This window comes from Dipodomys spectabilis, unplaced genomic scaffold (assembly GCF_019054845.1).
Source record: "Dipodomys spectabilis isolate Male_0828 unplaced genomic scaffold, ASM1905484v1 ptg000210l, whole genome shotgun sequence".
Taxonomy (NCBI): Eukaryota; Metazoa; Chordata; class Mammalia; order Rodentia; family Heteromyidae; genus Dipodomys; species Dipodomys spectabilis.
Window position 1 is genome coordinate 7,665,760 of NW_024870887.1, and position 17,864 is coordinate 7,683,623.

The 17,864-nt window shown below is 39.9% G+C and overlaps 1 protein-coding gene across 8 annotated transcripts in view; it reads left to right on the top strand.

Moving 5' to 3' along the window:
• Positions 1–17,864, top strand: part of Birc6 (baculoviral IAP repeat containing 6) — a 212,831-nt gene that overhangs the window by 22,203 nt on the left and 172,764 nt on the right. For all 8 annotated transcript variants that reach the window (XR_006150162.1, XM_042696666.1, XM_042696665.1 and 5 more), the window contains exons 3-6: positions 202–339; positions 4,980–5,173; positions 10,377–10,488; positions 13,313–13,395. Coding sequence is in view for 7 of the 8 variants with exons in the window: in XM_042696666.1 (XP_042552600.1) it covers positions 202–339; positions 4,980–5,173; positions 10,377–10,488; positions 13,313–13,395 (527 nt within the window). In the remaining variant the exon portion in view is untranslated. The remainder of the gene's footprint in view (positions 1–201; positions 340–4,979; positions 5,174–10,376; positions 10,489–13,312; positions 13,396–17,864) is intronic.

Here is a 17,864-nt window from a genome sequence, read left to right on the forward strand (position 1 = left end):
ACAACATTGAATAATTACTTTGTCTGATATACTTGTGTAATAGTCCTTTCAATTATCAATTAATTAGCTTTATAAAAGTAAAAGCTAGTAAGTTTATATAGTACTTATCATAATCATGACAAACTACAATATCTGAATTAGGATCTGAATTTAAATATGATTTATTATGTTTAATTTTTTGTGAACATCTTTTTTATTTAGGCTCAACAACTCTTATCAGCATGTTTAGAAAAGGTAGATATTTCTAGTACAGAAGGTTATGATTTGTTCATAACACAGCTCAAAGATGGTTTAAAAAATACATCTCACGAGACTGCAGCAAATCACAAAGTTGCTAAGGTAAGAAATTGAAAAGAATTATCTTTGTGAGTTATAAAAGAACAAAAACTTCTATCATTTTACTTTACTACCTTTCCTATAGAAAGATTCTGATTGTAGATTTTTCTCTTTTAAGAAACAATGTGCTATTAAAGAATCTCGAAGTTGATTATTATTGTTACTGTTACTATGATTAATATTATTATTATTTGCCAGTCCTGGGGCTTGAACTCCAGGCTTGCGTGCCGTCCTTGAGCTTTTTTTTTTTAATTGTGAAAATACTGTACAGAGGGGTTACAATTACATGGGCAAGATAATGAGTACATTTCTTTTTTTTTTTTTTTGGGGTCCAGTCGTGGGGCCTGAACTCTGGGCCTGCACGCTGTCCCTCAGCTCTTCAGCTCAAGGCTAGCGCTCTACCACTTGAGCCACAACACCACTTCCAGCTTTTTTCTTTTTGCTTATGTGGTGCTGAGGAATTGAACCCAGGGCCTCAGGCATGCAAGGCAAGTGCTCTACCCCTGAGCTACCTTCCCAGCCCATGAGTACATTTCTTATCAAGCATTGTAGCCTCCTCCTTTGTTTCCCCTTCCCATCCCATCCTCCCCCCTCCTTGAGCTTTTTTGCTCAATGCTAGTGCTCTACCACTTGAGCCACAGCTGTACTTACAACTTTTTTGGTAGTTTAGTGGTGATAACAGTATGAAAGACTTTCCTTCCTGGGCTGTCTTCAAATGGTGAACCTCAGTTCTCATTCTCCTGAGTAGCTATGATAATATACATGAGCTACTAGTACCTGGCTGATTTTGTGTGTGTGTGTGTGTGTGTGTGTGTGTGTGTGTGTGTGTGTGTGTGTGTGTGTGTGTGTGTGTGTGTGTGTGTACATTTGAACTTGAACTTAAGTCTGGTATCTCTCCCTTGTCTTTGTTCTTATTATTATTTTCTTTTTTTTTTTTTTAAATATCTTTATTATCTTTAAGCAGTTGTACAAAGGAGTTGCCATTCAACTACTCTCCCTTGTCTTTAGCTCATGACTGGTGCTATACCTCCGCTTGGAGTTTTTTGCTGGTTAATTAGATAAGAGTGTCACAGATTTTCTGCCCAGGTTGGCTTCCAACCTTGATTCTCAGATTTTGGCCTAGGATTACAGGAGTGAGCTATCAACTCCTGGCATATAAAATTATTTTTTTATTGAAGTTTAACTTTAGTTCATTTGAACTGTTTGGCTTATTATGTTCCTAAGGCTTCTGTGATGTCAGTCTGATGGCTTAGTGTTGCTTAAGAGACAGATGAAAGAGGCTTGTAAAGTTCCAAGCTTAGATAAAAATGGAATATGGTTTTGGAAATTGGGCCTGGCTTTTTTTTTTTTTTTTTTTTTTTGGTTGGTAGTGGGGCTTGAACTCAGGTCTGGGCACTGTCTCTGAGCTCTCTTGCTCAAGGCTAGTGCTCTTCCACTTTGAACCATGGACTTTTTTGCCCAGGCTGGCTTTGAACTGCAGTCCTCAGATCTCAGCCTCCTGAGTAGCTAGGATTATAGGTGTGAGTCACTGGCTTCCGGATTTTTGTTTTGCTTTATTTTGTTTTGTTTGAGACAGGATCTCATTCTACATAGTAGGTTGACTTCTCTTTTTTTTTCTTTTTTTGTCATTTTTGGGCCCTGAATTCTGGGCCTTGGCGCTGTCGCTCAGCTCTTCAACTCAAGGCTAGTGCTCTTCCACTTGAGCCACAGCACCACTTCCGGCCTTTTCTGCTTATGTGGTGCTAAGGAATTGAACCCAGGACCTCATGCATGTGAAGCAAACACTCTACCATTGAGCCATCTTCCCAAGCCTGACTTTTAACTCTTAAGCCTTCTGGCAGCAACCTCTGTACATCTGTAACTGCAGGTGTGCATTAATTGCCCATTGCCCATTCCCATTGCTGTCTTTGAAATGTATTTTTTTTTGTTTGTTTTTGTTTTGGTCATGGGGCTTGAACTCTGGGCCTGGGCGCTGTCCCTGAGCTCTTCAGCTCAAGATGAGCACCCTACCACTTGAGCTACAGTGCCACTTCCCGTTTTCTGGTGGTTTATTGGAGACAAAAGTCTCACACTTTCCTGCTCATGCTGGTGGTTTATTAGAGGCAAGAGTCTCACACTTTCCTGCTCATGCTGGCTTTGAACTGTGATCATCAGATCTCAGAATTCGGAGTAGCTAAGATTACAGGTGCAAGCCATTGGTGCCTGGCTAAAATGGATTTTTTTTTTTTGGCAAGATTAGAAAGTGTTTTGGGTGCTCAATATAGTTTTTTTTTTTTTTTTTGTCAGTCGTGGGGCTTGAACTCTGGGCCTGGGCGTTGTCCCTCAGCTCTTCAACTCAAGGCGAGCGCTCTACCACTTGAGCTACAGCGCCACTTAGAAAGTGTTTTGGAAAAAAGGCTTCTTTGAACAAAGTCCTTCATTAATTTCTCATATTTTTTTCTAAATTTTAGATATAATCTATAGAAAGTTTTCATATAGATAGAATTGTAAAAGATATATATATATATATATATATATATATATATTTTGCCGGTCATGGGGCCTGAACTCTGGGTCTGGGCGCTGTCCCTCAGCTCTTCAGCTCAAGGCTAGCGCTCTATCACTGGAGCCACAGCGCCACTTCTGGCTTTTTCTGTTTATGTGGTGCTGAGGAATCGAACCCAGGGCCTCATGCTTGCAAGGCATGCACTCTACCGCTGAGCTACCTTCCCAGCCCCAAAGATATTTTCCTAAAATATATTTTTTACATTTGCAGTTTTTTTTTGCAGCACATTTTATTTTGGACATATCTTTGGTTATTTTTCTATATCAATTCTTGTAAATCATTTTGCATTCCTAGTATTTGTGTTGAATGTTAGCTTTACAATTTATTAGCCTATAATTCTGGTAAGATTCTGTTTAGGAAGGCAGCAACTATTAATTTCAGACAATTTATTGTAAGAAATACATTTAACAGGTATTTGAGAACTGACAAAGCAAAATGGGAATATAAGGTCGCAGAAATGGTATCTGTATGGAAGCAGCTCTCATTTTGGTCTGGAGGAGCAGAGAAAGAAATTGGAGTTTTTAAACTCTAGAAGTTTAGAAAATATACTCCCATGTAACTCAAGGTTGCTCTCCAGCTGATACCTTAGGAGCATGGAAGATGATTGTGGAACCAGGAGTTATATATCTGAAGAGATGTTGAATGCTTGATGGTAGTACTGCTGCCACTACAGTATTGCTTTAAACAGTGCTGGCAACAGTGACTAGTAATGGCAATAGTGAGGAGTCTTTCTGTCATATTTTCTGGTTTTCCTGTTGGCAGAACCACAACCAGGAAACTGACAAAGCAGAAATATAACTTGTACTAGCCTCAATGTGACAGAACAGAGAATTAAAGTATAGGTTAGAAACTGAGACACAATGATTTAAAAACTGTCACAGTCATTCTTTTGGTTTACTCAGCAAGCGCACACATACTTTTTATATGTATTTGAATATTCATGCAACAAAAAGAATAATCGTAATTAGTCAGATGCCGTCTTTAAGGTGGTTTTTCCTTTGCTTTATAAAAGGGAGACACACAATGTTTCATTCCAGGTAATATTAACTTTCCAAAATATAGTCACTATACTACTGTTTAGGAACAGAACTGTGTTGCTTAAAGACAACATTAAAAAGCAATTTATAGCCGGGCACTGGTGGCTCATGCCTGTAATCCTAGCTACTCGGGAGGCTGAGATCTGAGGATCGTGATTCAAAGCCAGCCAGGACAGGAAAGTCTGTGACACTCTTATCTCCAATGAACCACTAGAAAACCGGAGGTGGCCCTGTGGCTCAAGTGGTAGAGCGCTTGCCTTGAGCTGAAGCGCGCAGGAACATAGCACCCAAGCCCCACGACCAACCAAAAGAAAAAAAAAAGGCTATCTATCTATCTATATCTTCTGTGTGTGTGTGTGTGTGTGTGTGTGTGTGTGTGTGTGTGTGTGTGTGTGTGTGTGTGTGTGTGTGACACTTAGGTGTTGTCCCTGAGCTGCTTTTGCTCAAGGTTAGTGCTCTATCTCTTGAGCCACAGCTCCACTTTTTTTTTTTTTTTTTAGTGGTTAATTGGAGATAAGAGTATCTGAACTACAATCCTCAGATGTCAGCCTCTGGAGTAGCTAGAAGTACAGGGGTGAGCCACCTGTGCCCAGCATACATACTACTACTTTTTTGCTTTGCTGACTTGACTTTTTCCAGTAAGACGTTTCTTTTTCTTTTCTTTCCTTTTGTCATTGGTAGGGCTTGAACCCAGGGCCTGGGTGCTGTCTCTGAGCTTTTGTGCTCAAGGCTAGCACTCTGCCACTTGAGCCATAGCACCACTTCCAGTTTTTAAGTGGATGTTAATTGGAGATAAGAGTCTAACTGACTTTCCTGCCTGGGCTGGCTTTGAACTGTGATCCTCAGATCTTAGCCTCCTGAGTAGCTAGGATTACAGGCATGAGCCGCTAGTGCCTGACCAAGAAGTTTCATTTTTAATTTAATGCCAAGTCTTGGTATAAATGGTAAGCTAATGAGATAAATGATTTAAAGCTATAAATACTTATTAATGGGTTGAGTTATAATTTGGGGTAAAAATGTTGAATACATTTTCCTTTGCTTATGGTCCTATTTTCTTTCAGTGGGCCACAGTTACATTTCATCTTCCGCATCATGTGTTGAAGTCCATTGCCAGTGCCATTGTAAATGAACTCAAGAAAATAAATCAAAATGTTGCTGCCTTACCTGTGGCATCCTCAGTGATGGACAGATTGTCTTACCTCTTACCTAGTGCACGTCCAGAACTTGGAGTGGGGCCAGGCCGTTCTGTAGACAGGTATGATCCTTGCTTATATATAGAGGTGACAGTGAGATTCAGTTATTAGTTTTTAGATCAGCCAAAAATTATAATATTTGATTATGATTTTTAAAATTTAAAAACTAGATTCTCATTTGTATCAAAATACTGAGCTTTATTTTGAAAAATGTAGTTTATTCCTTAGTTAGTAATATTTGAGGAAACGTCTACAATTATTTAGTGTCTAAGAATTACTTTACCATTGATGACCATTGTGACCTGACATTAAAAAACTGTATGTAAATGTGAACATGGGGAAAGTGGTAATTTTTCTGATAAAAAGGTCAGTTATGGTAATTTTGCATTGAGGTGTGTGTGTGTGTGTGTGTGTGTGTGTGTGTGTGTGTGTGTGAGAGAGAGAGAGAGAGAGAGAGAGAGAGAGAAAGAAAGAAAAGAAAGAAAGAGAAGGGAGAGAGAGAATCCTAGGGCTTAAAATTAGGGCCTGGGTGCTGTCCCTGAGCATTTTAGCTCTACCACTGGAGCCACAGCTCTAATTCTGGCTTTTTTGAGATAAGAGTTTCATGGACTTTCTTGCCTAGGCTGGCTTTGAACCATGATCCTCAGATCTCAGCCTCCGGAGTAGATAGGGTTACAAATATGAGCTACTAGTGCCAGGCAAAGATTTTTTAATTTGCTTGTTTTTCTTCCTTCTGGTCCTGGACTTGAACTCAGAGCCTAGCCTCTGACCCCAGACTTTTTGTTTCAAGGATGGTACTCGGCCACTTGAGTCATAGCTGTACTTCTGACTAGTTTTTGGTTGGTTGTGGGAACTGAACTAACTCTGGGCCTGGGCGCTGTCCCTCAGCTCTTCAGCTCCAGGCTAGTGCTCTACCACTTGAGCCACAGTGCCACTTCTGGCCTTTTCTGCTTATGTGGTGCTGAAGACTCGAACCCAGGGTCTCATGCATGCAAGACAAGTACTTTACCACTGAGCCATCTTCCCAGCCCCCAACTGACTTTTTTGGTGATTAATTGGAGATTACTGTTAGCAACATCACATCTTTGCCAATAAAATGCTGGTGTGGCAGTCTAAACCACCTGGGGAAAAATGCAAGGTTCTATTGTAAAAGAAACCAAAGCTACAAGATATGCATATTTGGTTTAAGTGGTAGAGTATGTGCTAGTTGAAATGACATTAGATTCTTATTAAACATTATAGAAATGCTACACTGAAATATAAAACCATGGTGGTGGTGGTAGTGTGTGTGTGAGTTACTGGGGATTGTACTCATACCACTTAAGATATACCAGTCCCTTTTTGCTTTAGTTTTCATATAGGGTCTTACGTAGTTTTTCCAGGCTGGCCTCTGGCTGAAATCTTCCTGTTTCTCTTCTAGCTGGTATTGTAGATGTGTACTACCAGTTCTGACTTGTTTGAGATAGGGTCTTTCCTGGACTGGGCTGTAAATGGAATCCTCCCATTTCCATCTCCTTCATAGCTGGCATTACAGCACTATGCCATCATACCTGGCACTTAAAGCTATAATATTGGATTAGATGTTCACATTTGTCTTTTCATGCAGCATTTTTCACTTTGGTATTTTCATTAATGGGAATTGTAACTTTCTTTGAATTTATAGTGTGTCCAGATGGTAGCAAATGTAATAGTGAATGAATTTGTTTTTAACATCCATTGTTTTAATTATGACTGTTTGATTTACATTATTTATCTTTACCTTTTGACAGACTGATCCATTAGTTACCCTGTTTGTCTTAGCTAAACATTTTAGTACATATATTATTTGTATTAATTGTATTAGCAATTGGGTAGAATTTTGTATCCCTTTTTTGTTTTAGTCCTTTATATTTCATGTTAGGTAATGAGTTCCTTCCTTCCTTCCTTCCTTCCTTCCTTCCTTCCTTCCTTCCTTCCTTCCTTCCTTCCTTCCTTCCTTCCTTCCTTCCTTCCTTCCTTCCTTCCTTCCTTCCTTCTTCCTTCTTTCCTTCCCTCCCTCCCTCCCTCCCTTCCTCTCTTCCTCCCTTCATTCCTTCTTCCCTTTCCCTCCCTCCCTCTCTTCTTCCCTTCTTTCCTTCTTCCTTTTCCCTCCCTCCCTCCCTCCTTCCTTCCTTTTTTCCTTTTTTTCCCCCCAGTCCTGGGATTTGAACTCCAGATCTGGGCGCTGTCCCTGAGCTTTTTTTGCTTAAGGCTAGCACTCTACCACTTGAGCCACAGTGCCTCTTCCAGCTTTTTCTGTTGATGAGGTGCTGAGGAATTGAACCTAGGGTATACATGTTAGGCAAGCATTCTACGACCAAGCCACATTCCCAGCCCCCGCCCTCTTCCTCCCTCCCTCCCTCCCCAGTCCTGGGCTTGATTTGAACTCAGGGCCTGGGAACTTAGGGCCTGGGCACTGTCACTGAGCTTCTTTTGCTCAACGCTAGTGCTCTACCACTTGATCCACAGCACCATTTCCATGAGTGCATGTCTTTTTGGGCATTGTCATTCCTTCCTTCACTCTCCCACTCCCTCTCTCCCCCACACCCACAAGTTGTGTAATTGATTTTCAACACAGTGTCTAGTGAGTATCATTGCTGCATTTGTTTAGCCTTATTTTAAAATTGTGTTGTTTTTATTAGGTAGTCACATAAAAGAGTTACAATAAGTCAGGTTATGTGAATACAATGCCTCTTGAAAATGTTGCCCCTTCCTTGTTCTTCCCATTTTCCCCTTCACATCCCTACCCACAAGTCACTTTCATTCTTGAATAATATTATATTATTAATATATATTAATATTATCTCTGTTCTTGGGAAAAATACTCTTTTGTAATCTGTCATGTGTTAAGTGCTATGACTTTTCATTAAAATATTCTTTGGAAACATGTTTGGGAAGGAAAATTTAAAAGTACAGGATTAGGGCAGGGGTTACTTTCTGGGAGCAATGCCTGTCTCAGAGATGATAAAATTGCCTTTGAAAGTTGTGAACAATTGCATTTTTTCCCCCTAAAGGAATCAGTGGATATGGCTTAGTGGTAGAGTGCATACATGAAGCCATGCGTTTGATTCCTCAGTACCACCTTGACAGAAAAAGCCAGAAGTGTTGGTGTTGCTCAAGTGGTAGAATGCTAGCTAGCCTTGAGCAAAAGAAGCTCAGTGACAGTGCCCAGGCCCTGAGTTCAAACCCTAGGACTGGCAAATAAACAAAAACAAGGAATCAGCCAGGCACTGACGGCTCACGCCTGTAATCCTTGCTACTCAGGAGGCTGAGATCTGAGGATCATGGTTCAAAGCCAGTCCGGTGAGGAAAGTCCATGAGACTCTTATCTCCAATAAACCACCGGAAAACCAGAAGTGGCGCTGTGGCTCAAGTGGTAGAGTGCTTGCCTTGAGCTGAAGAGCTGAGGGATAGCGCCCAAGCCCAGAGTTCAAGCCCCACGACCAACAAAACAAAACAACAACAACAAAAACAAGGAACCAGTGCAAGCTGTGGTAAATTTATACTTAGGCAATGCATTCATGAGATAGTAAATCCATTGTTTTGTAGTATTTGTGAATGTACCCAGAGACTATTTTTGGTATGGTCTTTTTGGTGTTTGTTTCCTTAAAAATGACTCTAGGAGCCTTCTAAAGACTTTGAACTTATATCTATTGAAAGTTTGAGTTAATAGTCTAGTGGTGGTACAACTGAGTGAACCTTTCTATTCTACGATTGATTTGAAGACATATAGAACCTGTAAATGAAATGTTTACCAGCTTCCAAATGTTTTCCCCTTCTTTTCTGTGGACTAACCCCAGGGCTTGTGCAAATGGTAGGCAATGTCTTCACCATTAATGTTCCCTACCCTTCTTTAAGAAAGAAGGCAAGTATGAGTGAACCATGCTTATAATAGTATTGAAAGTCATGTACTCATTAATTTTTTTTTTTTTTTGATCGGTCATGGGCCTGAACCCTTGGCCTGGACACTGTCCCTCAGTTCTTCAGCTCAAGGTTAGCACTCTACCACTTTAGCCACAGCGCCACTTCCAGCTTTTTCTGCTTATATGGTGCTAAGGAAATGAACCCAGGGCCTCATGCATGCAAGGCAAGCACTCTACCACTGAGCCACCCTCCCAGCCCCATATATTCATTAATTTAAGCATAGTTTAAGAAAATTATTTTTCTGGTCTTGTTTTGATCACCTTTATAACTTTTTCTTTTTTTTCTCTTGCTGTTTTTGCATTTTTGTTTTAGGAAGAGTAAACTTTTCTATCTGTCTGTTTTAACATTTCCTTAAATTTGCTGTTATGTTTTCAAAATACCACCTTTCAGTTATAGTTTGAATACATTGATGAAACTTTTACTTTTTTTTTGGTCCGTCGTGGGGCTTGAACTCTAAGCTTGGGCGCTGTCCCTCAGCTCTTCAGTTCAAGGCTAGCACTATACCACTTGAGCCACAGTGCCACTTCTGGTTTTCTGGTGGTTAATTAGAGATAAGAGTCTCAAGGAGTTTCCTGCCTGGGCTGGCTTTGAACGATCCTCAGATATCAGCCTCCTGAGTAGATAGGATTACAGGCGTGAACCATCCGGCAACTTTTACTTTTTTTTGGAGACAAAATCTTGTTCATTAGTTCAGGCTGGTCTTGAACTCATGATCCTCTTGCCTCCCTTTCCTGAATGCTGGAATTGTAGGCATGTGCTGCCACACCTGGCCAGGTATTCATGTTTTTCATTGATACCTAGTAAGTATGGCCTTTTTGGAGAAGAATTTCTTTGGAGAAAGAGTAGAAAACTGCTTTCCACTTAGACAATGAAAGCAAGAACAAAACAACAAAACACCCAAATCCTCCTTGATAATAGTTACTCAATAGACTTAGGGAAAAATAAAACAAAACTTCTGTTAATAGGCTACTCAATACACTAAAAAAAAAACAAACCTGTTAATTTGGTTGTAATTTAATTTGGCAAAACTTGGCATGTAATGAACTCATATAGCTCCCTCTTTATTTCCTGAGGATTTAATTTCTGGTTGTTAATTATACTTTACTGATTAATTTAATCTACCCCAGAATTATTAGTTAATTATAGTCACTAGTCAGATTTTTTCCAACTCTGTTGAAGGGAAATTCTTAAAAGTGATTATTTTTAGTTAAAAATTTAGATTTGGTTATTAGATAATACCCATTTTTCATAATTCAATAAGAACATAAATTTTACTCTACTTTGATGCCTAACTTCTATTACATAAAGTATGTTTACTTGTAGATCTTTGATGTATAGTGAAGCTAACAGACGGGAGACATTTACCTCATGGCCACATGTAGGCTATAGGTGGGCACAACCAGATCCCATGGCTCAAGCTGGATTTTATCATCAGGTAAAAGTTATTATCAATCCTATTTGTTTTGTTTAGTATACTACTATAACCTTTAGTTAAATTGTCAGCATTTGAATGCTTTTTCAAAATCTTGTTTTATGCAATCTACCTACCTATTTGCTTGTACACATGTACTTTGACTTCTGCTTTTTCTACTCTATTGATTAGGAGTCACACTAGCTATTTCCTATGTACTGTATTGTGTATAAATGGAGAAAAATTACTTTAACAACTAACTTAAAGTTTAACTATTTTCTCTCAGATTAGGAATTGTTGTTTTAGCACCAAATTGACAGTCTATATTTGATTTTTTAGAAAGTAGTCTATTAGGATGGGTGTTGATTTTCATTTTTTTTTTTTTTTTTGGTGCTAGTCCTGGGCCTTAAACTAGAGCTTGGGTACTGTCCCTTAGCTTTTCTACTCAAGGCTGGCACTCTACCGCTTGAACCACAGCTCTACTTTTGGCTTTTTGATGTCTAATTGGAGTCTAATGAACTTTCCTGCCCAGCCTGTCTTTGAACTATGATTCTCAGATCTTAGCCTCCTGAGTAGCTAGGATTATAGGCATAAGCCACTGATGCCCAGCATTATTTTTAGTTTTTGATCTCTGCTTTTGTAACATAGAAGTAGATGTTTAGAGTGATTAATAAAATCAGTTTCATGCTTGGCATGGGAGACTCATGTCTGTATTCTTAGCTACTTAGGGGAGGCTGAGACAGCAGGATCACTAATTTAAGACAGTCTATGTGAAAAAGTCCATCTTCATCTCCAATTAATCACAAAAAAGCTGGGCTAGATGCTTGGCTCTAGGATGAAGAAGTCAGCTCTGAGTATAAGCCCCTATACTAGCATATACACTCAATCCCTTCCCATTCCCCCTTCCAAAAAAACCCCAAAACAATAGTTTTACAGGCTGCTGGGTATGGTAGTACACACTGTAGTCATAGCATTCAGGGGGTGAGGTTGGAGGATCTTGAGCTGGAGGCCATTTTGGGCTACAGTGAAAGAACCTTTCTTCTTTCTTTTCTTTTCTTTTCTTTTTTTTTTTTTTTTTGCCAGTTTTGGGGGCTGAACTCTGGGCCTGGGTGCTGTCCCTCAGCTCTTCAGCTCAAGGCTAGTGCCCTACCACTTGAGCCACAACACTACTTCTGGCTTTTTTCTGCTTATGTGGTGCTGAGGAATTGAACCCAGGGCCTCATGCATGCAAGGCAAGCACTCTGTCACTGAGCCAACTTCCCAGCCCCAAGAACCTTTCTTTTAGAAGGTAAAATGAGCTTTACAGTTACTCCTGAAATTTTAATATTGATTTAGACAATTAACCATATATAATTATAGAAGTAGCACTGTAAATAACACACTGCAAAGTAAACATTGGTAATGAGGAGCTGATAAAGACATACATGTAGACGTTGCAGAGGTATAGATGCAGTTATATCTCTGTTAATAAAGTAAATATTAGTGAAGAAAACTGGTCATAGCTTATGTAGGGCAAATGAGAATGAGTTATAGAAAACTTCACTGAAGTTGGGTGCTGATGGCTTATGCCTGTAATCCTAGCTGCTCAGGAGGTTAAGATCTGAGGATTGTGGTTTGAAGCCAGCCTGGGCTGAAAAGCCCGTGAGACTCTTAACTCCAATTTTCCACCAGAAAACTGGAAGTAGCACTATGGCTCAAAGTGATAGAGCACTATCCTTGTGCATAAAAGCTAAGGAACAGCATCCAGGTCCTGAGTTCAAGCCCTATGACTAACAAAAAAAAGTTGAAAAGAAAACTTCACTGAACTAAATTGTTGAGCATAAGAAAAATGGATTTTAGCCAGGCTTAATGAATAGACTTCACTTGCTTATAATAGACCAGGTTAACACTGACTTACCACTCTGAAAGAATCAAAGAAAATAGCTGTATATATTTTCTTCCAGATTTGTCAGATTTCTGTTTAATCATGTTTGTTGGAGACTGTCTTAATTTTAGAATTACTGAGATTGGTTCTCTAGATCAAGAATTCAGTGTCATCATTCTTCCTAACAGCTTACTTTATTTATCCAATTTGTTTTCATGTCCTAAAAGAGCCTCTGTTTAGTGGTCTTGTTATTTTTTCTCTTAAGTAGTGTTCATTATAGTCCATCTCTGCAAAGATACCAAATCATAACATTACCAGAATCTCCTTCCTATATTAGTGCTGATTATTCTTAGTCTTCTAAAATGTGTAATAAATTTCCTTTATAGAACTAAGTGGTCAAATATATTAATATTTTTACTCAGCATGGTGGTGCCTTCCTATAATCCCATCTACTTGGGAGGTAGAAGTTGTGTGCATCATGGTTTCAAGCCAGTCCAGGCAAAAAGTTAGCCAGCAAGCCAGGTATGGTGGTATGCTTCTGTAATCCCACTTGTTAGGAGGCATAGGTAGGAGAATTACCATCAGAAGCTGGCCCCTTGCAAAAACACAAGACTTCTTTAAAAATAAAGAGACTGGTTGAGGTTATGGCTCAAGTAGTAAAGGACCTGCCTTGCAAATGAAATACATGAGGCCCTGAATTCAATTCCAGTACTGCCCTCCCCCCAAAAAATATTAGTTTTCAGATATTTGAGTTCTATGTTTTGCTATCAACACTTGATATTTTTTTCTTTACTGTTTTAAAACCTGGTATTTTTGAACACTTGTCAATAGGTATAAATTTATCAAAAAATCCATATTAAATACCAGTACAGCCTAACTTTATTTTCCTTAGTATAGTATTTTAAATTAATAGCTTTAAAGAAAAGTTTTTATTAATAAGCTACTTTAATGATGATTAACTTATGTCTCTCAAAAATTTTACAGCCTGCCTCATCTGGAGATGATAGAGCCATGTGTTTTACCTGTAGTGTATGTCTCGTTTGTTGGGAACCTACTGATGAACCTTGGTGAGTCTTGAGTTTCTGGGCATAATACACCAACTTAATCCTACAAATGTGCTTCTTTTTTTTTTTTTTTTTTTTTTGGTTCTGGTCGTGGAGCCTGAACTCTGGGCCTGGGCGCTGTCCCTTGGCTCTTCAGCTCAAGGCTAGAGCTCTACCACTTGAGCCACAGCGCCACTTCCGGCTTTTTTCTTTTTGCTTATGTGGTGCTGAGGAATCGAACCCAGGGCCTCAGGCATGCAAGGCAAGCACTCTACCACTGAGCCACCTTCCCAGCCCCTACAAATGTGCTTCTAAGTACTGCTTTACTTTTTTTTTTTTGTTGGTTGTGGGGCTTGAACTCTGGGCTTGGGTGTTGTCCCTGTGCCCTTCAGCTCAAGGTGAGTACTCTACTGCTTGAGCCACAGCACCATTTCTGGTTTTCTAGTGGTTTATTGGAGATAAGTCTGAGCTGACTTTGAACCATGATCTTTAGATCTCAGCCTCTTGAATAGCTAGGATTACAGACCTGAGCCACTGACGCCTGGCCTTTTTTTTTTTCTCCTTATTTAGTGAGACCAGCATTTGAACTCGGGACGTCATGCTTGCTAGGCAGGTGCTCTTCACTTTTTTGGTTTTGATACAGTAACCTTGATTGTTTCCTTGTTATTTTGAGCCAGTGTTTTGCTGTGTTGTACACTTTGGCCTTGAATTCATTACAGAGCACATGGCTTGCCTTGAATTCCTCCTGCCTCAGCTTCTTAAGTGCTGGGTTGATAAGCATGTGCCTTCACTCCTGGCCTTTTTACACATTTTATGTATTTTTTTCATTGTTCTAAGAGAATGAAGTGGGCCTTTCTATACTCTTGTCATATCTGTTGACATACAATGTCTCTGTGGTTCATAGTTTCCAAAATCTACATGGGAAGCTGGGCGCCTGTGGCTTACTCTTGTAATCCCAGCTACTCAGGAGGCTGAGATCTTTGGATTGTGGTTTGAAGCTAGCCTGGGCAGGAAAGTCTGTGAAACTCTTATCTCCAATAAATCACAGAAAAAGCCATAAGTACTGCTGTGGTTCAAGTAGTAGAGCACCAGCCTTGATTACAAGAAGCTCAGGGGCATTGCCCAGGTCCAGAGTTCAAGCCCTAGGACTCCCTCCTTCCCTCCCCCCAAAAAAAATCTACACGAGAGAAGTGTCAAAGAATAATAGAAAAGTAACCTCTGATCAAAAGCTAGAAGACTAAGATAAATTAAGTAGCATGATTAAGGTCAACAGTTGAATTTTCCTGGTTCATTGAGAAAAGACTGTCACAGACAAGGTACTTACTCTACACATCCTCATTTTGAAGTAATTTTAGGTCTTGGCATTATAGTGCATGAAATTTTAGAGCCTGGTTAGACATTAGATATTACATATTAAGATGGAATTTCTACAGATAGCTACTCTGATATCTGAATAGGAATGCTGAAAATAATAGCAAATATTTAGGTAATACTATATACTAGCTACTATTAGTTAATTAATTGATTTGTGGTGCAGGTCTTGGGGCATGAGCTGGGTATGTGTGCCATCCCTGAGCTTTGGTGTTCATGGTTTGCACTTTACCATTTGAGCCTTGAGCCACAGCTCCACTACTGGCTTTTTAGTCGTTAATTGGAGTTAAGAGTCTAATGGACTTAACTGCCTGGGCTGGCTTTGAACTGTTATTCACAAATCTCAGCCTCCTGAGTAACTAGGTTTATGTACAGGCTTAAGCCATTGGTTCCCAGCACTGAATTTGTTTTTGATTAATTTCATCCTCACATTATCTTAAGTAGGTACTACTTTTAATCTCACTTTTATAAAGGGAACTAATAATATTCTTCAATAGTTTGTGGGGCTGGGAAGGTGGCTCAGTGGTAGAGCGCTTGCTTTGCATGCTCAAGGCCCTGGGTTCGATTCCTCAGCACCACATAAGCAAAAAGAAAAAAGCCAGAAGTGGCGCTGTGGCTCAAGTGGTAGAGTGCTAGCCTTGAGCTGAAGAGCTGAGGGACAGCGCCCAGGCCCAGAGTTCAGGCCCCACGACCGGACCCCCCCAAAAAAAAAATAGTTTGTGAAGTTAAATATAGGAATTATTTAAAAATGAACAAAGTAAAATTTGCTAAAGGGAATGTGGGTAATAAGTGATAAAACTAAGTTTTGTTTTTAAGATATACCACTTATTCTGTAGGAAAATTAGTTCAAAGTCTGAATGCATACCAGGTTATGGCTGAGGTGAAACTGCTAAACATATTGCAAGTCTGGAGGTACCAGCACCAAGCGGTAGAACACTTGCCATTGTGAAGCCTTGTTTTTTTTTTTTTTTGTCAGTTGTGGGGCCTGAACTCTGGGCCTGGGCGCTGTCCCTCAGCTCTTCAGCTCAAGGCTAGTGCTCTACCACTTGAGCCACAGCGCCACTTCCAGCTTTTTCTGCTTATGTGGTTCTGAGGAATCAAACCCAGGGCCCCATGCATGCAAGGCAAGCTCTCTACCACTGAGCCACCTTCCCAGCCCGTGAAGCCTTCTTTTGAATCCCTAAATTATCCCCCACCACATACACAAAAACGAGTACACAAATGACAAAATGCTATTGCAGTTTACATATGGAGTCCATATTTACATTTGAAAGTAATTAATATGTATAATACGCGTTTTGCATTTATTTACAGATTGGGAGTTGAATATGAAACAATGTCCAATTAAGGTTAAGTTTTTAGTTGGTAAATGTAGTCTTTCTCTACAGAAGCAAGCCAGGGTATCTTTGTTTCTATTCACCTTATCTACACACACACCCACACACACACACACACACACACACACACACACGCACGCACGCACGCACGCACGCACGCGCGCACGCACACCACACACACCATTTTAATATAGATTTTTTTTAATTTTCCCATATCGATTCTCAAAACATTATTTAATCTGTATTAAAAAATGGTAGCCTGGCGCTGATGGCTCATGCCTGTAATCCTAGCTACTCTGAAGGCTGAGATCTGAGGATTGCAGTTTGACGCCAGTCTGGGCAGCAAAGTCCATGAGACTCTTATCTCCAATAAACTACTCAGAAAAAGCCAGAAGTGGTGTTGTGGCTCAAGTGGTAGAGAACTAGCCTTGAGCAAAAGTGGCTCAGGGACAATGACCAGGCCTTGAGTTTAGGCCAAAAAAAAGTTTTTTTTAAAACTTCATGTATTTTGGGGCTGGAAAGATAGCTCAGTGGTAGAGTGCTTGCCTTGTATGCCTGCGGCCCTGAGTTAGATTCCTCAGCACCACATAAGCAAAAAGAAAAAAGCAGGAAGTGGCTCTGTGGCTCAAGTGGTAGAGCGCTAGCGTTGAGCTGAAGAGCTGAGGGACAGTGCCCAGGCCCAGAGTTCAGGCCCCACGACTGGACCCCCCCCCCCCAAAAAAAAAAAACCAACTTCATTTGTTTTTTAATTTTATTTTTGTCTTTTCTTTTTTGGTACTGGGGATAGAACCCAGGATGTTACACTTGCTAGGCAAGCACTTTGCTTCCGAGCTACACCTCAGCCCCCAAACCTCATGTATTTTTATAATTTTATATATATATATATATATATATATATATATATATATATAAAATATAGTCTTATGTTCATATTTATAAACTTATTAAATATTTTAGAAATGTATGTATATATATATTTTATTTTTTTGTCAGTCGTGGGGCTTGAACTCTGGGCTTGGGCACTGTTCCTGAGCTCTTCAGCTTAAGGTGAGTGCTCCGTCACTCTGAGCCACAGAACCACTTCCGGTTTTTTAGTGGTTTATTGGAGATAAGAGTCTCTTGGACTTTCCTGCCTGGGCTGGCTTTGAACCACAATCATCAGATCTCAGCCCTCTGAGTAGCTAGGATTACAGATATGAGCCACCAGTACCTGGCTTAGAAATGTATATGTTAGAAAAAAAAAAGAAATGTATATGTTAAAACAGTGGTTACTGGTTATGAATAACTTCTATAAACAATTTTTTTTTTTTCGGCTGTGGGGCTTGAATTCAGAAACTGGGTTCTGTTCCTAAACCTCTGTGCTCAAGGCTAGCACTCTACCACTTGAGCCACAGAGTTACTTCTAGTACTTGAGTGGTTAATTGGAAATAAGAGTCTCACAGGGATTTTTCTGCCTGGGTTGGCTTCAAACCGCAGTTGCAGATCTCAGCTTCCTGAGTAGCTAGGTTTACAGGCATGAGCCACTGGCATCCAGTGTAAATCGGTTTTGAAAAGTTAAAACTCAGGGCAGTGTTGAGTCACCCCTACCTTAAATTCTAACTATTCAGTAGATTGAGATCTGAGGATTACAATTGAGGCCAGTCCCAGCTGGAAAGTCCATGAGTCAGTTATCACCAAGTTAAACCCCAGGTAGTAGGAAAGTGTGGAAAGGAGGAAAATAAACTAAGATTTTGCCTGAGGGGATGCTGTCTCAAATGTGTGCTTGACAGTGGAATATGAAAAGGT